The sequence below is a fragment of the Camelus ferus genome, chromosome 23 (assembly GCF_009834535.1).
Source record: "Camelus ferus isolate YT-003-E chromosome 23, BCGSAC_Cfer_1.0, whole genome shotgun sequence".
In the NCBI taxonomy this organism is placed as follows: domain Eukaryota; kingdom Metazoa; phylum Chordata; class Mammalia; order Artiodactyla; family Camelidae; genus Camelus; species Camelus ferus.
The window spans coordinates 1,664,990-1,690,153 of NC_045718.1; the positions used below are offsets into that span (position 1 = coordinate 1,664,990).

General features: G+C 37.8%; 1 protein-coding gene across 1 annotated transcript in view; it reads right to left on the reverse strand.

Annotated features, from left to right (window-relative positions):
* Positions 1-5,054: 5,054 nt before the first annotated feature.
* Positions 5,055-25,164, reverse strand: part of RRP15 (ribosomal RNA processing 15 homolog) — a 37,920-nt gene continuing 17,810 nt past the window's right edge. Inside the window, exon 5 of the mRNA XM_014562161.2 lies at positions 5,055-9,025. Within this exon, the coding sequence (XP_014417647.1) occupies positions 8,882-9,025 (144 nt within the window). The 3' untranslated portion in view covers positions 5,055-8,881. The remainder of the gene's footprint in view (positions 9,026-25,164) is intronic.

Here is a 25,164-nt window from a genome sequence, read left to right on the forward strand (position 1 = left end):
CCAGTCTCCCACACAAAAAGGAAGAAGAGGATAAAGATGGTCATAATTGGGATTAACAAGTATTCTGGGTATTCTGGGTACAGCCAAATTTGTCTTTAAATTTTGGAAAGTGAACAATAGGTAAGGAATCTGAAAAGTAAAAATAAAGCGTCCTCTTCCCATTTTAGCGTACAGACAAAAAAGAACAGAATGTTTCTGTCGTTTGCTGCTTCCGGGTCACCTCATACTGACTTCTTACTTGTGGTGACTTACTTTAGCAAACAGTAAAGTCTGCACAAAACCAGGGGCACCTGGGGAGTTAACTTCACCTAACTGATCGGGTTGTGTCAATGTGGAAATTTTGTGATCCAGATCCCTACGATTCCTGGTTTCTACCTGGATTATTTCAGTTAGATGTATGTGTCCTGTAAAGGTCAAAGGCAGTCGTATTTTTACAGTTCCTATCAAATGGCAAGCCGTTTAGCATAAACCAGAGAAATAAATCCAGAAATAGGTATGTGCTATGACCCGAAGAGACTCCAGCAATACACAAAAATGATTTTGGCTATCTGGTTATTAGAGATAAGTTTTTGGCTTTTATTTAAGAAGTCTAAAAGACAAAATGTTAAGTTAATTAAGGTCACTAAACAATAGGCTGGTCACTCTGGTTATCTGACCAGTTGTAACAATTAAATGGCATCAATACTGTGGTGGTTCTGGTTGTTCAGAAACTAGTCAGTCATCTGGTTGTGGGGAAAAAAAAAAATCAGTTAATGCAATGAAAGCCTAAACTATGCCATCTAGAGGAGAGAGGTAGGTATGTCTTCCTATTTGGAGAAAACCAATATGCTCAATTTTTTCTGGATATTTTCATCACAGCCTATTAAACATACAATAATATCAATTTGCTGTAAAATCTTTTTTAAAACTGTCATTAAGTAAGTTTCACCTCAAGAATATCTTCCACTGGCTTGTTGTTTATTTCAGAGGAAAAATTATGAAGTTTTAATTACCAGTTATCTCCTAGCCAATAACATTCTAAGCTAAAATCTAGTCTTCATTTATAAAGTATAACTTGAATATATATATTCTTAATAGCAAAAAAAAAAGTCAGCATTTTACACTTTTATGAGTCATCTAATGTCATTAAGTAACAACCAGCAGCCATGGGTGATATATTGTATCTTAGTATAAAAGGAGCAACTATCATGTTCCAAGAGAAAAACTACTGGATGCCACTCCTAATGGAATTTTACAGTAGTTCCATAGCCACAGCACCCAGATAATTAAATAGTAAAGTCTTAATTATCAGACATATTCAAACAAGATCCATAATAAATTATCCAGTAGTACACGGCATAATAGACTGGCAATAACAACCAACATACAGCCTGGGGTGATATACTACCTTAAATTCTGAATTGCTACTGCCAGGAAAATGTTCACCTTTTGATACATGGTGTCTAGTCTCACCTTCCACTGGCCATTCGTTCATACTCATAAGTAAATGAGATGAAAAGTTACAACATGCCTATTTATTTTTCCCAGAGCAAAGTGCAATTTCTAGAATCTCATTTTCTGTAAGACATTAATATCATCTAACATGTGAGGAATCACTGCTGTGTTTAACAGTTCTTATGACTCAAGCTTGGACTTAGCTGTATTAGCTGTGTGAACTTGGGCAAGTTCCTTAACCCATTGCCTGTTTCCTCAACTATGTGTTGGGAACAATAATAGCACCTACTTCACAGGGTTATAGGAAGACTGCATGAGTTGAGGGCATTATAAACTATTAAACGGTATCTGGCACACAGTAATTACTGTATAAATGTTTGCTGTTCTTTTTACGTCTTCTGTTCCAACTTACACTGCAGGGTCGATGGGATTTTCACATGGTCATCAATTTTGCCTCTCCACATCAACCCTTAGTGTTCTATTAAGACAGTGTTTAGAGGTTGGGTTCCAAACAGTTGAAGGAGGCAGTAAATATGTTTTAATCTCTCGTTAAATGTCAGAATTTTTGTACTGAGGGTGAAACTTGTCTTTTCAGACAGTCCAAAGTTATTTTCTTAAAAAAAGAATGTATTAACATGGCCATCATGTTAACTGGTAGCACCAAGGTGGAGGTACCATAGTTGATGTACGTGACCTCATGTCACCGAACTTAGAATTTGTTGCTATTGAAAATGCTATCACACTGTTCATTGAGAATTTTTTGTGTGATCTTTTCCTGAGGAGGGTTTCTAAAAGTAGAAATTACTGGGTCTCAACGAGTATCCACTGTCACCCTTTTAAATCTGTGTGTAGGGAACTCTCTATCTAGAACAGTTACAATTACATAGATCAGAAATGAATGACAAATCTACATGCACAGCACCTAGTCCTCCAAGTGCATAACACCGTCTCTTGAGACTCTCCCTACTACATACCAGCTGTGTGGACATTATTCAATCCTTAAAACACAAACGTACCCCTCTGCCTGCTGTGCAGGATAGCCTCAGAGTTTGAAGACACTTGTCCAAGGAAACACGGCTTAATGAGTCCAAACTGAATTGAGTTCTGATTCCAAAATTTGCCTTTTGTTATCTGTCATGATGAATACTGGTATTTCTAAAAATGTTCGCTGTACATAGGATTTATCATTAAAAAGTGTACTTGGGAGTCCTCGTAAGGATCAAAATAACGGCAGCTGTGTCAAGCAACAGTTATTCCTATCACCCCTACCATTTGTAGAGAAGGGTACGTCACCTTGAACCTTTTGGACTATGAGCTTTTGTATTTATAATACACTTAAGAGAGCCCGGTGTTATTGTACAAAGACAAATATTATGGAGACACAGCCCTGATGTTATGCTGGGTACTGCTCAGTGTTTCAGGTTAACTGCTGGGCCTGGCCGCCTTGCTGATGTTTTGAGAGCTGATGTCAATCCACTGTTTATGTCCATTCCATGGCAGGGGATACATTTTTACCTAAGACTGAAGTCTGGTTCTTTGAGCAAGTGCAGAGAGGCAACTGTCTAGCAGCCTCAGGGTGAATCAACAGCTGCAAGGCCACCCACGCACAAGGACGCGGCTCTCAGCTGTCTCCCCATTCAGAGCCCCGGTTGATCTTGACCCCATACAAATTTGGTGTTCTTGCTTTGATGTTTATGAACCGATTGCATTAAAAATGCAAGCTAATGATTCAGGGGTTAGAGAAACTGTTATTTATACAAATGTGGTTAACACCTCATCATTTTAAACTGGCTGTGCTAATAATGCTCATCGTGCTTCTTTGTTTTCTGGGGTTTTTTGGGTTTTTTTTTTTTTCCCCAAATCTGCAACCTCCATTTGCTCTGGCAGGATGTCGAATGTGTGCTGGAATAGATCGGAGCTGCTGGACGAGTTGGGAGCTCTGCAACTGAAGACACTTCCTCAGGAAACCTCCTAAATGAGGAGGCTCCAACGGAAGCCCACAGCACTGGAATTCACTGGCTGAGGCGGCATCGGCTATTTGCTCTGACAGCTCACAGTATGTCCTTTCTCCTGCATCACAAACTTCTTTCAGAGGGCAGCAATGAGACTTAGAGTTTAGTATGCTCATTCTGAAAGCTGAAGATAACAGTACTACAAAATCAAATGCTGTATGTTATGAACAGTGGCCTAAAATGGAAGGACAATTTGCCACTGGAGATAACTATAAAGCAACTTATTATATCTTTTTAAAAACACAAATTGTGAAAAGGAAATCAGCAAAAATTTAATCAATAAAGTCACACCAGTATATTTGTATATAAATTGTATCCATAAAAGTTTATGGGAGAAATTCAAGATAGACTTATGATTACTGATGTTGCAATAGACTAAAAATATGCTCTGTAACTTTTATTTTCTTCAATGGTAGACAGACGACCACCAGCCATATGCAGCTTTTAAAACTTAGTAACTACGTAGAATCAAAACTTCTGTTTCTCTGTATCCCTAGCCACATCTGAAATGCTTTCAACAGCCACTTGTGCAACCATATGGAAAAGCGGAGGTAGCGAATATCTCCACTATCACAGAAAGTCCTGTCGGACAGTACTGATGTAGAGACTAAAATTCTAAGGAATTAGGCCCACTGCGCCAACATACATCCTTATGCAACTACTCGGATGAAAACCAAAGGGCATTTAACAGAAAGCTAAATATGTAACTCCTGCTACAGGGCGGGGTGGGGTGGGTGTCGGACCAGATATCCTTAGAGTAAAACATATTCTGTAATGGTCTCTGAAGACAGCTTTTCTGAGCACCGAAGGTTCCTTACACGCTTAGATAAAAAGCACTGTATCATAACCCCCTGCAATTATGCTTAGAAAACCAGACGAACAGTATTAATGTGGTTCGAAGCTAGAAAACACCCGTTAGAGAATCTAAAATTATTTAAGAATTGTTGGAAGGCGGCTTCAATCTATAAAATTCTGGATTCACTGCAACTCTTAGTACTTTGTTAACCACCAATCTCTATCCTGAATGTCATCACCTATCTCAAGCAGTATTTTACTTCCAAATCTGTTCATAGGCCCTCCTGACTGATACATTTAATCAAGTTTCAGAAAAGCTCACGCAGAGGAAAAATTCGCCAGGCCTACCTTTGCTGCAAGAGTTAAGATTCATCTGTCCAGCTGGCCAACATTCAGACTCCTGCTTTCTTGGGGAAGGAATGAGAGAGCTTTTTGTAGGCACGGAGTAGTTCTCTCTCCTCTTTCCAAAATGTGTTCTAACTGCCAATTTACCTCAAATAGTCTTCGTGCTCATAATATCTGCAGGGCTTAACAGACTCACTACCTATCACTAATATTCCGAGCCGAGACAGGGATCAGTGACTTTGATGCTAATAGATGAATTTAAGGGAAGAGCAGAATAAACTCTGCTTCTCTCAACTGAAAATGGTTTCCAAAGAAAAATGAAGTCACCATCGACAGAATACTGACAAACTGACCTCTTCACAGCCTGGGACAAGCGTCGTTATTCTAGGACCCCTATTACCGTACAACTTAGAATCTATTATGATAGTTTTTTCAAAGGTTATCTTTGAACAAATATTTATAAAGTCATGGTAGAGAACTGATTTATTTCAAGTCACCACTGGTAATCCAAACTGTTACACAATTCAGATCACACAGTGGGCACTTACTGCAGGAAGTCAACTTTAAAAAGGAAGAGAAAATTCAATTTTTTTACTTTTACAGGAGTAAAATGACCCCTTATTTTGCCATAAACAATATCATCACTGAGATAATTCCAGCACGATTCCTGGTACAGGTGCTCAATTAACGCTAAATGTTTCACTTAACTTTTTAATTCTATTAGGAAGTATTCATGAAGAAACAATAGTAGCTGAAGTTATTTCACATCTACGTTAAAAATGCACCATTTGCTATTTTATACATTGCTATGGACTGACTTTTTGTCCCCTCGCCAATTCACATGTAGAAGCCCTATTCCCCAAGAAGACAGTATCGAAGGTGGAGCCCTTTAGGAGGTAATTAGGTCATGAGGGTGGAGCCTTCACAAACGGGATTAGTGCCCGTAGAAGAGAGACACTGAGAAAGATGAACCCTCTCTGCCTCAGGTAAAGACAGCAAGAAGTCAGCTGTCTACAAACCAGGAAGAGGGTGCTTATCAGACATCAAATCTGCTAGCACCTCGGACTCCCCAGCCTCCAGAACCATGAGAAATAAATGTTTGTTGTTTTAGCCACACAGTCTAAGGTACCTGGATTGCAGCCTGGACCAAGACACACACACACCTGCATGCAGGCACGCACACACTTCCTTAAGAAACTACAAATGTTAGAAAATATATCTACTGATATTTCAAACGTTTGTTTTAAAGTGAAGTTCGTGTGGCACAAATATATCAATCTACTAAGCACAATAAGGGTACTCTGTGGTCATTAAACAGACTGAAAAAAATAAAACGTCTATCCCATTTCACTTACAACTCTTTCAACACATATATTAATAAAAATCTGTAATAAAATAACAAAAAAGTAAATACACAGGGAGGAAAAAAGTTATCCAAAAGACACAAAACTATCAACTTACTTATTGGACCTCCTCCTATCTCTTCTAAAGAAATATTTTCATGCTCTTTTATAAAGAGTCCTTTACAGGCATTTTTTAGGCTTTACCATTCCTTTAACTCCTTAACAACACACTGTACGCCTTCAGTTTATCCATGTTTCTGTGCACACTCCCACCTTACAACTTCTCTGCTGTTACATGTTGAACTAGGACATCTTGAGGCATTTATAAACTGTAATTAGATGGCTTTATAGTTACAATACTGTATGCACATTTCCTGAAGACCATCTTGGGTGGCAGGATTAGTTTGGTTGGTGGCCACTGAATATTAAGTATGTTCATATGTGCAACAGCACATTGATTAAAAAGCCCTAAGAGGTTTTCCAAAATTTACTTGATTTACATACAAGTCCAGGTAACCTGAAAATAAATTCAGTCCTCTAAGTTAAAGTGCAAAAACTACTGTGGTGGTTCTAAGTTACTGTCAGTCTACAACAGGTATTATCTTTGTGAGATTTTGATGCCTAAAAACAAGAAACAAGCAACACTCAACTATGCTAATACTAAGAACCTTCACCCCAGCCACCTGGATACCCAGCTAAGGGAGTAAGATCACACCTAGTTACTAGTTACCTGGTTACTATTTTCCACGGTTCTTTTTAAACAAATAAAAATAAATCATTTCTATTACTCTGTTACCCTAAATAGTTACCAAAAGTGCAATCCAAATATTGTTATGTTTACATCACTCAAGGAGGGGCAGATACAGCAGTGCTGGTCTTTCTCTTTTCCCTCGTTAAAGAACTCGAGACAGTATCGAAAGATAAGACAGATGCAGAATTATTTACCTGACTGATGTCAGAAGAATTTAAATGTTGTAGGTAAAATACTGTAGAGTAGTGATGACAGAGCCAGACTATTTCAAATATTCATCTAAAGAGACACATTTAATTTCTAAAATAATATGCTCATCCTTAGATTCCTGTGTGGTGGTATTTTGCTTAAATATTTGATAGCCAATATGCACAAATACTAATACATATAAAAATCCATCTTTATGATTAAAAATTATCTCATGTAATTTACATATGCTTTAAAAGCCTCCTAACATAAGTGATATGCTTTTTTTTTTTCCTACTGGGGCAACTCAATTTTATTTTGGAATAAACTAATTCCTAAAAGAAGAAAATCTAACAATATTCTCTTATTTTCAGTTTGAAAAATCTTGCTCAATTTTTCTAAATTAAACCAAGGGCTACACAATGAGTATATGTTTCAAAAATAACTTTTTTACTAAGCATTATTTACCCATTTCTATCACCTGACTGTCCTATTCAGAAGAATTTTTGCAAAGCTTCATTATGATTCAGAAACAGATTAATAGCTAAGTAAAATCTTTAATTCTGAGAAGAAAAAAGTTTTTAGGTCCTGCAAGTATTTTTTTTTCAAAATGATCTACGTGTTAGGTTATACTGAAATAGTTATGTGTGTTAAGGTACACTGAGATGTTTAGCATGCTTGTGTTACTAATGAGGTATATCTGATTACATTTACTTATTACATTGACAAAACCAGTTCTCTAATTTAAGAAGACACTAAATTTCAAAAGTTTGGATAAATACAAAAATGTATTTTGAGCTTTGCTGGTTGAACTACTTGATACCTTAGATGTTTACCTTCCTTTAGGATAACAAATACCAGGCCATGGACTAACTTAATTTTAGTTACATAACATGTGTAACACTCAAATGGGTTTGCAGGCTCTTCTCTAGCAGTTTGGAGGGGAGGGTTACCCTTCAATACGTAACAGATGCAAACATGTGCAATTGGGTAGGAGGAGGGGAATTATTTTTATCATGGAAAGATGGAGAAAAGGATGGATCCTTTTAAAAAAGAACAGATCACTTTTATTAAGTAACTCCCTGACAAGCTCTGGATCTTACACCAAGTTTCACAGAAATTCTGTAATGATACTAACCAGTCTTGCTTTCTTTTTTCTTTTTGTTTAACATCTAGATACTAACAGTCACCCAACTAGAAGATGTCAAATATGCTTCCTAAGAAATGATGCGTCATTGCATAAGTTAAACATGAGAATTTCCACCTCGGTCAGTCAGTCCATAAAAGAGAGTTTCAGCTAACTCAAATATTTAGGTGGGAAAAAAAGGAGGGAGAGAGATAGAAACTAGAAGATGTCAAATATGCTTCCTAAGAAATGATGCCTCATTGCATAAATTAAACATGAGACCTTCCACCTTGGTAAATCTTGTATGAAAATAACCTAACACTGAAAATAAGTCCAAGTCATTATTATACACATATTAATTAGCATACAAAAGTAGAGATTTGATGTTTCTTAAATCACATTTGCCGGAGTATCTAAAAATACAATCATCGCTGTAAATCAGAAATACTATAATTTAAAGTTTTTGCTACATAGGTTTTTGTCAATAGCTCACCAAAACAAGTAACAACCTTTCTTCTCCAAAACTCTACATATATAGGTCTGAAGTTGGAAGGCTGAAAAATATTAACTTCAAGGAGTTCATTTTAATTATGAATTGGTATCGCACTGCCATAAACATCGGTGATAGTGAAATAAAACACCAATATCCATGGCCAATATGTAAACCAAAACGAACCTGAAAAAATGCATCTCAAGTAGAAACACTTCTTTTTACAAATGTTCTGAGGAACAATGCTTAAAATTATACAAGGTTTGAAATATATGCTGAGCAAAGTTTACAGGAAAAAGGAAAACACCGAAGTTGGCAATAGTGAAAGTCTTTCGGCTTTCCTACAAACGGTATCTTTGTAGTCCCCCAACTTCTGGAGCATGTGCTTCTTGTCCAGCTTCATGTGTCAGTGTCACCTTCAGATCCTGGCCTGCTGTCATCTGCTCCATCGCTTTCTTTGTCCCAGTCTTTCATGGATGCTCCCATCATGAAATCGTCACGTAGGATAGTCCATCCTGGGCTCTCTTCTGATTTTGCTTCAGTCTGAGGAAAATCACACAATCAAGATAGTCGAAAGTCAATCTAATCATAAGGAAATGAAAAAAAAATCCAAGCTACAAAATAAACTTGTCAATACTTAGTTTTACAATAGGAGTGAAACCAAGACAAATTATAGATTAACTTGTAGTGTGGTAACAAAATATTTTAACCTCATACAAGAAGCAAAATTAAAAATTTATTTTTTGCAGTAGGGGGAAAATATAGTAAAATCTAGATTTGGTATCAGTTTTTAAAATCTTCTGACAATCAAAACAGACTTACAAAATATTGCTTAACATTCAGTGATAACTTATTAGAAAATGTTTGGCAAAATATTTTAACACCAATAGAAATTTAACAAAGGCTTTTAACCCAAAATAAATTAAAGGAGAGAAAAATGAAACTTACCTGACACTGTGCTAGGTTTTTATAGATGCTCTCATTTAACATTTGATAAAAATTTGAACCAAATGTTCTTTGTTTATTTAGGTTATGATCTCATTGCCTGCCCAAATCATGTAATCAAAAGACTAATCACATGCTAAAGCTATAAATAACTGAAACAAGCAATAAACATAAAAGTAGTCAACTCATTTTGTTTATTCATAGGGTTTATATAAATCTATGTATGAGAGGCTAAGAATTATACACTGCTTATTTCATGGTACAACAGTACCACCTTGTGGTATTAATAAAGTAATGCAGGATGCTGAATTTTTTTTCCCCCCTTCATTCCACATATATTTACCGTTAGCTGCAAATCAAATACTGTTCTCAGTGTTGGAAATAAGCTGATGAGCAAAACAAAGCCCCTGTCTTCATGGATGTAACAGTCTGTGCTCTTCTACTTATTCCATTCACAGAAATGTATCATGTGGGAAAAATCTCTCTAAATATACAAGAACCTATGACATTTGGTTAGAAAATACTATCTTACGCGAGCCATTAATCATTAAAAGCAATTACTAAGAGAAAAGATATTAAAGACATTTGCTGGGTTAAAAGACTATCTAATTCTGCTGAAGCTACCTTTTATTTAAAAAAAAAGTACATATATATATATATATATGGCCCTGAAACAGTCATACCATTAAAAAAACAAAACAAAACAAAAGGACACTATTACGAACAGGAAAAAATGTCTCACTGGCTGCAGTACTCCTGTCTTCCTGGGATCAAAGAATCAAGCAGGGCTCATGCCTAAACAGAACATGAAGACCGGACAGCACATAAATGTGAGCAAAGAGTTCAGCGCTGACTTAGTAAATCAAATAGTACACTTTGTACTATAATTTAACCAACATAAAGAAACAAAAAACATCTGTGCTAGTTAAAAGCCAACGGTTCCAGGGCTTTTCATGCCACACTGATAGAAACTGCCTTTCGCCTTCACTGCTCCCGAAGGCTGCTGTGGAGCACGCAAACACCTCTCCACCCCAATTCTGCAGTATCAAGCCTACATTCCTACAACGATTTCTGCTTCTATTAGATTAGGTTACCTAACTGGATAAAAGGTCATTTGCCCTAATTCAACCCAAGTTTTCTTTGCCAATCTCCTCACCCTACTTAAGAGAGCTGTTCCCAATGAACAGAGATCCACTTACAACCAATAACACCTCTCTGGCCTGCCAAATTAACGATTCAAAGTTTTCAGTTCAGTTCTAACAAGTGTATGCTTCCTGATAGAGGCAGGCACAAATTACTGTCTAGTAAAGACTCAGCCTGACCACTCAGCCTCAGGTGGTGTTTGTGTTTACATACGAGTGTGCACAACCTCAATGAGAAGCCTCCGTGTTTAAGTAACTACACCGACATGCTCTCAACATGTTCCCCAGCGACAGCCGGCAGACCTGCCTCCACGTGAGCTCGCCCAGAGAGCCGACTTCTGCTGCACCGCAACACTGCAGGCACCACAGAAAAGGAGGGAAGGAAGGGGGGAAGACGAGGACAAAACCTTCAATAGGCAGTTCAGAAAGAAAGGGCAACAGTGGACCATAGGAAGGGATTCAGTAATTAAAGTGTTAGATCTCTGCCTCCCACGCTTGCCTTGAAAGACAATTAAGTAAAGGGACAGGTGAGGCAGAGAGTGACAGCAGGATAAATTTCAAGCTTCACTCAACTGTCCAGTTTTAAGGTAACAATGAAGTAAAGCTTTATTGGGGGTTTGGATGGTGGCGTTTTTGGTTTTCAAGTAATCAACATAGCCTATATCAGGGGGGTCCCAAAGTGGGGCCCCCAGACCAGCGTCAGAACCACTTGTTAGGAATTCAAAATCTCAGGCCCTACTCCAGACCAACTGAATCAGAAACTCGGGTTTAATCTGTTTTTATTAAGACAATCAGTGCTCCTGATGCTTGCTGAAGCCTGAGAATCACCAAATAAAAGGACAAATACTTCTTAGTGACTGTTTTTGTTCACTGCTGTAAGATCAAGTACACTTTGTGGCTGAGAGAGAAAAGATTTCAGATTTTGGAATCCAATCTCACCCAGCCCTGGATGTCTTACAGACTGCCATCATTCAAGCTATGTTACGGTCGCATTTCTACATGACGGAGCAACAAGATGGAGAAGAGACAACAGAAAATTTAGTACTAAGAAGTATGGGCTGATCAGTTTTAAAAACAGATATTTTTCTATAGTATCTTGCAAGATGGCAGCTCAAGAAAGAAAACTGTTTTAAAGGCAACTGAATGACCCTTTAACTCTAGTGCCTCCACGTGGTGAAGGAACAGATAGCAAGGAAAAAGGCAGTCTGCATTAAGGTGGCAGTTCGAACGTAAACAACCAGTCCTGCTCAACTGCAAACTTAAGCACAACAAAACGGACCTGTTGTTTTAAAAGATACAATTCACAAGGACAAGATCCAAGGAGGAAAACAGCAATACAATTTCAGGCGGTGGAAGCAGATGGACTAGAGGAAACTGTCTTGGCAAACCTAAGGGAGCTGAATCCTGTAACTGCAACCGTCAGGCTGACAACTAACCCAATTTACGCTGCAGAATCTTCAGGGGAGACAAAAACGAAAAACAAAAATCCTAGGAACTGGCAGTTCTGGGTACTTCTGAAAGTGAGGGTAGGAATGGAAGGACCAAATAAAGAGCACTCGGTGAGAGTTACGTTGATAACAGACTTCTAGATTCCGACCTCACCGACCCCTAAACACACACACACACACACACACACACACACACACACACACACCTTGGCAGAAACACCAAACGTGTAACCTCTGGATAGGTAATGAGCTAGCACAGATGAAGGCTCAGGTACAGTATCAAAAACAGGGGATTAAGTCTCACACACACACACACTCTCACTCTCACTCTGTGTCTCCCCTCAACCCCAGTAATGAGTCCCAGCCCTCTCCTCACATTGGGTTCCCAAAATGCTGGTAGGCAGATTTTCTCCAGGCAGGAGATCAGGAATACTCTATAGAAAATCTAACCAGTTGTTAATAAATAACTCAACGAGAGAAAGCTACATTTAAGCTCACATGTCATGTGGACAATTTCCACAAGCTTCCAATCACCTTTTTAGGATTAATTGTTCTAATCATGAACAGACAACTAAAGTTTATCAAAAGGAAGACTGAGAATAACATAAACACAAAATTTTTTAAAGCAACATGTAGGAAAAAGAAACTATTCAAATAAAGAAAACTGAGGGTAAAATACCATTAATATCCCTGAAGAGTTAGCGGAGATTACATCACACAAAATGAGAACAGTTGCTATTTTCAAAAAGAGACTAACAGAATAACAAAGAGCTTGTAATTAAAACCATGATAGCAGAAACAAAAAAAGGGTGAGGAGATAAAGCTGAGGAAATCATGCAAAAAAAAAAAAAAAGAGTAAAAAGAAAAAAGTGATGCGAAACAGAAGAAAAAGTAAGATAGCTGGAGGACCAGTCAGGAGGTTTAATATACAAATAACAGGTCTACAGACAGCTGTGCAAAAATGAAGGAGGAAAATTCATGAAATACTTCAAGAAAATTTCCCAAAAGTTAAGGACACACATTTCTAGGATGAAAAGAGCCCTCTTGAATGTCTAAAACACCAAAGAAAAACAGACATCATGTAAAATTTCAGAATAGGTCTAAAAGATCCAATAAGCTTCCAGAAAGAAAACAACACATCACATACATACAGAAGATCAGGAATTAGAATAGATTCAGATTTTCCTACAGCAAGACTGGAAGCAAAAAAGCAATAGATGCAAGCTTTCAAAAATTTAAAGGAAAAGAATTTCCAATTTAACATTTAATACCCAGACACACTGTTATTCAAGTGTAAGGACAAGTAGAGTATCCAAAACTTTACTTCCAATTAAACTGAGAATGTCCTCCACAAAAAGGTGGAGTAAACCAAAAGATATAGGAAGGAAAAAAATAGGAAATCCAACACAGGAAAGAGGGCGTGTTCAGGATGAGAGGGAATGGAGACTCTGGCACGGGGACAACAGGTCAGACAGGGAGGGAAACCTGGAGCAGTGATTTCAGGGAAGGATGCTAAGCGCTGTCGTCAGCACCAGGCCATCTGCCACAGTCCCATCATTTCAACTTGACAAAACCCTCCAAGGGTATGTTTTACCTAATCAGTGGGAGTACATCAAGAAAGGAGATATAAGATCTAGGAAATAGGGAATCCAATCCAGGAACATCCCAAGGATCACAGGAAATTTAAGTCCCAGGGTGACAACTGTGAAGCGGCCCAAGAGAGCAATCAGCCTGGAAAAAGGAAAACGCAGGTTTCTAGCAGAGGATGTCTCAAAGCAAGCTATTACAATAGATATATTACCTGAGGTAATCTGATTTGGAAAAACTAAACGAACTAAAGTTAAATATGAAATCAAGGCAATTACTAATTTCAGGAAAAACAGGAAGGAAACCTGAGTAAAAAATATTATAGCTTTCAGCTGTAAATAATACTTACAAAGGCATAACAATAAATGTTGAATACTGAATTAACAAAAAGTAACTATGTGGAGAGGAAAGAGACTGTGCAAGAGAATGAAATCTTCGCCTACAATAATAGAAAGCTAACAGATAGCACTGCACATTGATGGATCAGAAGACATGACTGTGACAGCTGGAAATACAGTGACATACAAACGCCGGCAGAACTAACTAAAGGAGCGAGCTGCCCTGGTTGCCCAGGTCGCCCTGGGGTCAGAGCCGCGCAGAGTAGACAGAATGGGGCAGAAAATTGCTTTATGTAATGAACTTTTTGGCAAAATGTGGTCTTTTAAACTACATGCATAAGTAAAAATTAATTTTAAAAGGAAAAAACAGGACAAGAAGTGAGAAAACAAACTATTCCTCAACCATTTCCACAGAACCTAAGTTTTATAAGCCTCCTCCAACATCCTCCTAGAAAACTTCCCTCAAGAAACCTTTCTGGTTTTATTAACCATAATGATTCTGCTTTCCTTTCCAACTTATTCAATGAAAAAAAAAATTATACTATGAATTAGACCATGAAGATATTATGTGCCAGACACTTTACATAATATTGCCTTACTTCTAATTCTCTTAAGATTCTTAGCCAGATAGCTATCATCTTTCTCATCTTTTACGAAGAAACTAAGGCTCACAGAAGTGAAGCAAATTACTTAAGTTCACAGTTAATAAATGACTGAGTCAATACTTCAACCCCAATCCATTTGATTCCAAAGTCCAACTTCTTTCCACAATACTACACTGCTCTAAAACTTATTAAATATATATTACTAAATTGTCTGTTATAACCTAAAAATTACACAGGAGAATGAGCACTAAAATGCACTGAAAACAACTGAATATGCTTTAGGTTAATTTCTATGGAAGTCAGATCTTGGGCAAATTATCTCATACAATAGATTTATATAATTTCAACTTACGGGATCTTTTCTATAAAGATGATTTACCGTTAAGTATAAAAACTTCCTAAATATTTGGAGCACCTACAAAGAAAAGGATCAGAGGTAAATTCCAAACGTGTTATTCACTGGAAAAATTTGCCTAGAGGGATCCCTAAATAGATTTCATTAAATGCTAAGACATCATGAGAATTAAAGGTTTTTGTTTGTAAAACAGAAGTAGTGGCAACTTGATGTATTATGTTGACAGTAGGAATAAAAACCAAGAGCGTTCTGGATTTGAATCACTGTTAACCACTGACTACAACACTACACATGAGAAAGTTTAGGACTTCAAAGAAATTAAAGGTACTTCCCATTCTTAACCTTGGTATAAATATAATGTTAAGAGACAGCCATACTGTATATGTGAGACACAGATCACCACCATTAGTTGGAAGTTGTGCTGACATCGAAGTATAGACTAGAATGATCAAAATTTAGCAGCTTATGAAATCTGTCAGGGTTATTCCAAGGCAGCAATGATTCAATGACCTAAAGCAACCTACAAGACAACTTTCTGTGCCTACATCAACTGAAGAATAAAACTGACTTAAACACAAAACTGTAATGAAAACCATATGATGCAAGGAAACAAAATAGTCCCCTCCTTCATTGGCCTGGTTTTATACAAATATTTAATCAAGATCATACAGAAGCAGTTCTGTGTTGATTTTGAAGATGAAGACAACCCTTAAAAATGTTAATCAGCTTCCATTTCAAGGTTCAAACATACATTGGCAGCTACTGAAAAGAGAACTGAAAACAGAGGTTTGGAATTATTTATTAGTCTAATACCAAATAATTAAGAGCTTAACCTCATTTCAAGCATCTGAAGGGGGAAAATTAAAGTCAAATCCTAAAAAAATAAACATTATAATCATATCTATATTTAGCAATCAGCAATAGTTGATTTCATTGTTTTGCCTAAGAAGGATGTTCTGTTTTTCATTTTAATTTAGTTTCACCTAAATTAAAAAAGGTTCGTATCACTGGCTAAATTTATCTTAATACCTTTGCTACTGCAAATTTTTGTAAGCTACTTACAACTGTAGTGAGTAATCTCCCCGACATTTGTGGAAGGAAACTCAAAATGGAGTCAGTAGTGATAAGAGTTCTCTCTAAGACGCAGCCAAGAGGCCATTCACATCTAAACAAACTCAATTTTTCTGATTCTCAAAGAACGCTTAGTAAGCAATTCCTAACTGTCTTTATCAATTTTGCCTTCCCCATTCCCTCACAAACTTGTTTTAGTTCGTTTAACTATTCCGCTAGGATGGTATTCCAGGCAGCAAGCCCACTTGGGCTTCATTTTTGTTAACTACTTGTTTAGTTTCTAGATTCTTGTATAGTTTACAAATTCAGATGGGTAATTTCTAAGATCCAAGCAAACTAGAAAAGTATTTAGTAGGATATCCTAGGAAAAAAGACCAAGATGTTGAAATTATGTCACCTTTAATTATAGCCCAAGAACATACTAAATGTACAGAGCTCTCTGAAAAAATAAATAAATAAATAAATAAATAAAAACGAATTCTGCCTGGCTTTCCAAGAATTCCGGCCTAATACTCCCATAAAACACACTTCTCTGACGCGTTTTTTCATCCACTACACTGTTGTTTTGTTACTTCATCTGCTGCCATGAAGCAGCTATACAACGCGAGTAAGTCATACCTAGCAGAGAATATGCACACTATCGATCAATCTACCGAAGTCAACAAAAGACTTTAAAATAAATGAATTGTCTCACTGGAGTTCCTTGGACAAATGGATGATTCCAAGTCTGGGACACAGGAAGTTCAAGGTTCGGTCTGGGACAGCTTGTTGTCCCAGAAAGCAAGGAAGTACTCAAAGAAAAATGGGGTCATGGCAAAAGGGCACAAGAGCCAGTTTGCACTGGTTCCCATTGCCTCATTTGTGAATTTAAGCATCAAAAAGCAAAAGCATAATGATTGTAAGATACTGAACAAATAAAAATTCCTACGTCCATGATATTTAAAACAAAACAAAACAAAACAAAACAAAACAAAACAAAACAAAACAACCACAAAGACAGAAGGAAGAGGGAAAGCAGGCTCAGCCGGCCAGCACTGGAGATGACTGTTAAATCAACTCCTCACTCCAGAAAGCAGTAATTAAAGGGAAAGGGACATTAACCCACCTTTAGGAACTTAAATTCATCCCTAGAAAAATAAATAAATAAATAGAAAATAAATGAAAAAAATCACCATTCTGTAAATTCCAAACGACGCAACTGTTTTAGGCAAGGCTTACTGATGGATGCTGAAAGGCAAGAGACAGATAGGGAAAGGTGTATTTGCTCCTTTCCTGGTCAGATCCACTTCTTTGTAGTTCCTCTGGGTGAGGAAACAGAGAGAGCTCTGCTTCTAACAAAAGCATCTCAGTATTTTAAGCAGGAGACATTGATGGCTGAAACAGGATTTTGGAGCAATACAGACTGGGTTTTAATCCAGATTCTGTCAATTATTATCAGTGTTACCAGAGAAACGTCATTTAACTTGACCTTGGGTTTTTCACCTCTAAAATGGGAGTTCTAGTATTTCTTAAAGTGATAATTATGTGAAAACACCTTCCATAGTACCTGGGGCAAAGGAAACAATAATAAGGACCCTCCCAGATCCTCCACTGCTGTCACCATATTATCCACAGAATCCCCAACTTGGGACATCTGTAGTCATCTACTGGTGTTTTGCACACTATTCACAAAGATGAGGACATTCAAATAATATGAAAGCATCCATTTAGAAACCACACTTCTCTTGGTAAGGAAAATCTTTTAAGTAATATAGTTCAACCACAGCTTGAGAAGACAAAGCAAGAGAAATTGGAGACATTTCTAGGCCCCCCATTTATTATTTTGTAAGAACTATACATTACTAGACCAGACAAACCTAAAATGAGAGAGAACTTTCCAAATCTAAACACAATTTTCATTCAATTATTGGACAATTTTTGGATTATCCAGTAAGTCAGTAGTAGTAACAGTTTCCTTTCAAACTAGTTTCATCTTTGACTACTACCTGTTAGGAAAAATAAGAACTGAATATAAGAAACTCACTCTGCTAATGACATGCAACACAAAATTTTAAAAATTGCTAACATTTATATAGTGCTATATGCTGAGCATTGTTGTAATTCTAAGCACTTAATATATACACTAACTCACTTGACTCTCAGAGTATCTCTATTACTACTAGAATGGTTACCTTAAACAGAGAAGAAACCTGAGGTTTGGTGTGGGTAAACAACCCACCTGCAGTAAATGGCAGGCCACGTGTCCTGAAGCCAGGCCGTCTGCTTTCTAGTCTGTGGTCCCTACCAGCATGTATAATACTTCATACATCCCCCAACACATTCTCAACTGCCTACAACACGAAAATGATGATTTTCAGCAAGAGACGGTAAGATATTCTTTTGAATTTTTAAAAACGTACGTAAGTGCAAACACATGGTATGACACAATTCGTGCAGGACACTTAAAAAAAAAAAAAAAAAAAAGGCCTCCACCTCACTGATGAAAATCCTGCAGAGCAGCCACTTCAGCAAGTTCAAACAGAACGTTTCAAGGACGGCCAGAAGATGTATGGCACCATTATTAATTTTTATTTTAACAAGAACTAAAGATTTCCATAGCAGCTCGGTAACTATATTCTTCACTCATGCCCGTATTTCCCCCAAGGCAAATGCTCCCCGTTACCACACTGACAAACATAAGTTCACTCTGATTACAACGGCTCTTCAAACCAGAAACCGCCCTACGTTAAAATTAAACGGCGCATTCTAAAAGAAGTTGAGTGTAAAGAGAAGCTGGCTTTAAACTGTTCCCATCAAAAGCAACGTGTACAATCACCCTCATTCTCAGTTCAAACTCTCTTTTGTCTAAACTCTAATCTATTTAGGCATTTTCAGTAAACAAACATTAAGCCGAATTATTTACAAAGTTAGCATTCCACACATTCCTGTTAGAGCCGCTTGCTTTTGTGTGAGAGTAAAACGCGGTGGCCCTGCGATGCAGGGGCAACTTGAGGACAGCATCTTTCTCCACCCCCTTGCCTGCCTTCCATAGCCCCAGTTTTTAAAACTGAGCCCTGAGCGTTGCTGGAACACCACGTAGGGGCCTGCGTGAGGAGTCCCTCCATTCCTAGCTTCCTCCTTTGAGAGCAGGCATTCAGTAGGTCTATGAACCAGGAGGAACATACAGTTTTAAAAGCATACAGCCATTCAGAGTCTAGGTCTAAGTTACCAAGAGACCAAATAAGCCAGGTATTTCCAAGGTATTCCCACCACTGAAGACCGAGCTGTGAAGACATTACATGGCTGCCAACTATGAGAAATACAGGAGAAACAGAGCCCCCTAACTTATCTCTACGTTTGACACTTAAAGTGCTCACATCACAAACTCAGAAAAAAATTAATTAAAAAAAATTTTTTTCTCTAGTCTCTTTCAGTTACTTTTCCCCTTGATTTTGATTGAAATTTGCCCTGCAATCACTGAAGAAATGACTTTCTAACGGAAACTAGCTAGCACTTTCCCTTACTAGAAAATTATTATTGTGGTTTCATTATAACAGAACAAAAGCTGAAACTGATACACTGGCAATTTCAAATAAATGAAAATCTTGTAGAAAGTCTGTGATTCAAGAGTTATGTAACATACAGTCTCAAAGGTCTCCTAACAGCAGCCAATATACCCTCCTTAGAGACGTACAGACTCAAAATGCATCGCCTTTGCTTCAGTGCCACCTTTAAGGAAACAGGCACTTAAATTTCCAAGAAATCCGACTGAACTTTTCAAGAAAAGAGCAAAAGGAATAATCACAACTTTGAAAGGTACGGGAAAAATATTAACAGCTCTACATTATTAAAATCTTGATTATTCAACAGATTGGGAAAACAGGTCACTCTAGACAGGTATGTGTTCTAAATGGGGGAAGGAAGCTACTATTCCCTTAGAAATTAAAACAAATTTCTAATGAAAACTTTTCTTATACAAAATGTAAGTTTTTGCTGCTTCCTTAAAAACAGTATCCTAAATACCATTTAACCTTCAAAACCAAATCCCCATCACTCAGGGTCCACCCCAGGGAGTCAGTCCGGGTGCCCTGCCCCGTGCTGGTCCGTGATTGGTACAGGGCTTCACTCATCTGGTCCAAGGCAGGGATTTACAGGTTCTGGATTGGAGATCTTCCTCCAAACAGCTGACAATTAATTCTTTAAACCTAAAAATGTTTCTGTTTCTAAAATACATCAAGCACCTTCCCTGACTGGGATAAACAGGCAAACACCTCTCTAGGGTGTCAGGAGCGAGACTGCAGGGCTCATCGGCCCCTGCACCAGGTGGCCTCCGCACACACGGCTTCTCTGCTGCCTGCTCCCGTGCGTCTTGTTTCCCGCATTAACCCGCTGGCTCTCCCCACACCTATTTCTAACCTGATCTTTACTGTCATCCATCTCATTTCTGATTACAACCTGGAGTAGACATTGCCTCCAAAAGTTTTTACCTCTCAAACATGTTCCATGTTTTCCAGTCTCGATTCTGTGAAAGCCATCACCATTTCTGAGTCTCCCAAGACTTCAAGCTCACCGTCACCCACCATTCCTCCCTCTCTTTTATCCCTCGGAGTCATGTCAGTCCCAGACCAAGTGAACCTCAAAACTGCCTCTCAAATCTGGTTCCTCTTCTTTTCTCTTCACCCTCCACCCACTGACCCCACACAGCCTTAGTTTGATTTCTCCCTCTTGCTTTGATTATGCCCACAGCCTCCCATCAGCTGGTCCTCTGACACTGGCTTTCCAGCATTCAGCCTGCTTCTTCTTAAAAGTAATCAGATCTGATCAGATCACTAACCTAATGGAAAATTACAGCTGGCTTCCAAATGCCTAAGGAATAAAGTCCAAATTCCTTCAGAGGGTATAAGACTTAAAAACATCTGATTCCAAATTCCTCAGAATCCCTTTTTCCACCTTCCCACCCATCGGTAAACACCCTTTATTCTAACCTCTATGGAAGAAGAAAAAAGAAAGAAAATTATAAAGAATGTTAAAAACTGGAAAAGTGCTAGGCTTTTTTTCCCCCTATAGTAGTACAATGATTGGCAGTTCTTTTTTTCCTCTTCAACTGCTTAGGTAGGCTTTGAAAAGAAGTAAAAACGAGGGGCATCGCCTCCATTTCCCTAAATTATTATTAGTGAAAATGTCTACTGATTATGGCTTCATTCTCTGATGCTTATTTCATTTCTTTTAAGTATTTTCAAAGACTGTGTTTCAATAGAGGCTGGTTTCAGCAACACTGAACACTTGTTCCAATTTGTGACCTTTATGAAATTCTTTAGCTTGACAGCAAACACTTCAACAGAAGTATCGCTCACTGGTGCCTCTTCCCCCGTTATCATCTGAATTCACTGTTAATGAAAAATGTTCCTTCTGATACTCAGAGCACCTTTACCCGTGGACTAGGCTGGTCCAGTGGATGAACTAGTGCCTTCACTACGTTTGCTTCATGGCATTTAAAAATCAAAGCTAAGGTTCTTCTAGTCTTCCAAAGCACATTCCTCTCAAGAGTCACATTTTCTATGAACATTCTCACAGCATAATTTTTCCAACTTTAAGACTTTCTAATTTCATGAGCTATCATCTATACTACCTGGAACACAAATTAAAACAATTTTTCAAATGGTTTCTCTTCTTGTTTCTGTATGAAATATTTGGTGGACTGATTCATTCAAAGAACCAAACTTCTACTGAATTTGACGTTCAATACTTTATGCCAAATTTCTATCTTTTTGGCTAAGAACCCTTCTTTTCTTAGGCTTTCTCATTTCCACTGACAGTGTTCCTTTTCACAGCCCTACCTCACAAAAATACAAATAAAATAAAAAAAAAACTAAGTCCCCTATGTTGATTTCATAAGATTTACTGTGACATGATATGACGGTGGACAGAGGAAACAATGGGCATTACTGAGACGTGAATACTGGGTAATGAACACACCAATAAGTGACATACTTCTGCACAAAAGCTTTGCAATATGAGGAATTTTAAAAAAGAAAAAAAAAATAGAGTGTTAAATTTGTGAACGCCAAGGTGTAATGTGTTTACATTTATTACAGTGATGTACATCCTCTGCACAAATGACCTGGCTTAACATGATTATGTACATTAAGAAAAAAAATTAAACCTTACTTACGTAACTGAAAGAACAGGTCATCTTTTAGAGATGAGAAATACTTAGAATAATAACTGCCCTAAGCACTAGTGAAAGCTTTTCTGAGTGACGAATATTAGCTGTTATCTCTTCTGAAATGAGCCCACCAAGAACCTCTCTGTTTCACTTTGCAGTACCCAGGCTCAGCTCCAAGGAATAAAGTGCAGTAATTAATGACTCAGATAAAACTGAATATATCAGTGTGACATCTTTTAAAATACTTGTAAGTCATTTCAAAATCTCTTTCCCTAAAAATAATCTTCAAAAAACAATCACACTTTTTTTTTTGGCCCTAAGGAAGGCTTCCTAACATATTGAGTTCCCAAGTACTTTACTCCAGAAATAATGACTACATATAACAAAATTAGGAAAGAAAAAGGTAAAAAAAGTTCTAAAGGCAACAATATTATCCAAGTCAGCAGGATGAAAGGATTAAAAAAGTCTTGATAAACAGCTAACGATAAAAAGGCAGCCTTTGGAACATATCAAAAATTACTCCCATCTAGGCACCAAAAGCCTTGAAGGTGACAGTTTTAAATGAAATAAGCAGCCTTTAAACAGCTGAAGCTGCAGCTCACAAAACAGTAAATACAAAAGCATGAAATAAGCCAAATGCAGACACACAGCACACAGATACACACCACCCTTCAAATACTTACAAAGCATAGCTATGTGACTTGAAACCAGTCGTTCTATTTATCTGATTAAAAAACAAAATCAACACACTAATCAAATATTTTAAAAAGCATATACTCTCTTTCCTCCTTTATTTTCTAAGAAACAATGCTAAACACACATGTGCCAGAGCATGAATCCAAATACCTAAAGACCCTCAAAGGAACAGAGATAATCATAAGGATTGTTTTCAAAGAAGATGCAAACCCAGAGAAACAGAGGTGCTTGTATCTGCTTAATGTAGACATTTTCCTCTTTATAAAGCTACATTTTAGGAATTATGCTTATACATTATTTAATAATTCACTTCAAACCATTAAAAATGTCTATTACCAAACATTTAAAGGTTTATTGTTTGTGAAATACTTTATAATCACTTAAGACTACCAGTAATTCTTTCTAAGTAATAGGAAGCTATAAGATTAATTTGCTTTTAAAATAAAAAGGAAGTCTTCCAACTGAACATCAGACATGCATTTATCTCCAAGTCTTAAAAGCCTAATAAAATTAAAATAAAGGTTAAAAAGCTATAAACATATAAGAAAACAAAACACAAGAGAAAACAATAGTAGACACAATATGCCAACAAATTTGGGGGGAATGAAAACTAGACAGAGTAGCAGTAACCAATTACAGAGCAAAGAAAGCTGATGTTTAAGTGAAAAACAGTGGATCCATGCTCAGGAACCGGGGGCAGTGGGTGGAGGTGAGGGTAAAGGGTGGGATAAAAACAGAAGATTGGCTGAGAGTCTGTACAAGAAGCAGTTGGACCTCCCGGGCCCCTCCCCAGCTTATGGAGACAGGTGACCGACCCTAACAGGGACAGGTAGTGCACTCCCTGAGGATATTAAACCAGAGAGGTCTTGGACTTGGAAACACTGGTTGACACAAAGAGCTTGTATTGAATAAGTCTACATACTGAATGCTGAAGCCCCAAAGACAATCCCTGTATTCTGCTCCAAGAATACTGGCAGGCAGCAAGTTCTCACCCCAGACACAGGCAGCAGATTGTTAGGAGTCTTCTTCAGAAAAGACACAAGGTTCCAAAAGAAAGACCTATAGAAACTGACATCTGGACACCCCAATGGAAGAACCAACTCTACTTGGTTCTTCTATAGCTGAGCTCACGAACCAGTAGACTCTGGGCACTCACACTGGAATGTTCAAACAACTCTCTAGTACTTTCCTCTTAAATGTGAATGGACAGTGAAGATCACCATGTACTTAAGAAAGTCATCCAATTGAAAAGACTGAGGCCAAAACGGCAAAAAATTAATTCAGAAGGGATTAAAACAACTCCTAGTAAAAGAAAAATTTAAGATGCCTACAATTAATTCTCCAAAGAGAACAGACAGTGCTTTCATGAAATAACAATAGGATCCCAAGAACAAAACAAAGCTCTTCAAAATTTAAAAATACAAAGTCACACATTTTCACAATTCCAGTTAAGGAGCAGAACTCAAAGAACTTCCCTAGAAAGGCAACAGAGAAAGAGAGAAGTTTAGAGGGAAAAAATAATGAAAATAAGAGGATCGATCCAGATCTAACAACCAATTAACAGAAATTCCAGAAAGAGAAAACAGAAAAAAAGGGATAAAAGAATCAAAGACATTAACTCAAACAAAATGAGCCATCTAGACCTGAGCTTCTCCCTGGACTGACAGCGCCTCCCACGGTCTAGCACAGGAGGGAACAGGCAGCCCAGGGCATTTCACTGCAAAGTTTGAGAACAGCAGAGGTAAAGAGATGGCCCCAAGGGTTCCAGGGTAAAGAATCAGAAATCAGAACAGCACTGGACCTCGCACTGGCAAAAAAGAAATAGGAAAATGAAACAGTAACTTCGAATTTCTGAGGGAAAATCATTTCTAACATGGACATCTAGATTGTATTTGCTTCCCAAGGCTGCTGTAGTATTATTACCACCAACTGGGTGGCTTAAAACAACAGCTATTTATCCTCCCACAGCTCCTACCTGGCAAGACCTCACCTCCTGAGGGCTGGAGGAGGGAACCGGCTCTCCGCCTCCTCCAGCTTCTGGTTGTGGTCGGCATTCTTCCACCTGCATCTACCACCCCAACCTCTGCCTCTGTGGTCACCTGACTCTTCTGCTTCTGTCTGTCAAATCTCTCATGTGCCTCTTCTCAGGATATTTGTCACTGGATTTAGGGCTCATGTAGATAATTCAGCACAGTCTCTTCATCTCAAGATCTGTAAGTCAATTACACCTGCAAAGACTCTTTCCAAACAAGGTACATTCACAGCTTCTGAGAATTAGGACATGGACTTAGCATTTTGGGGGCCACCATTCAACCCACTACATATATCCAGCCAATATATCAGTTAAAGT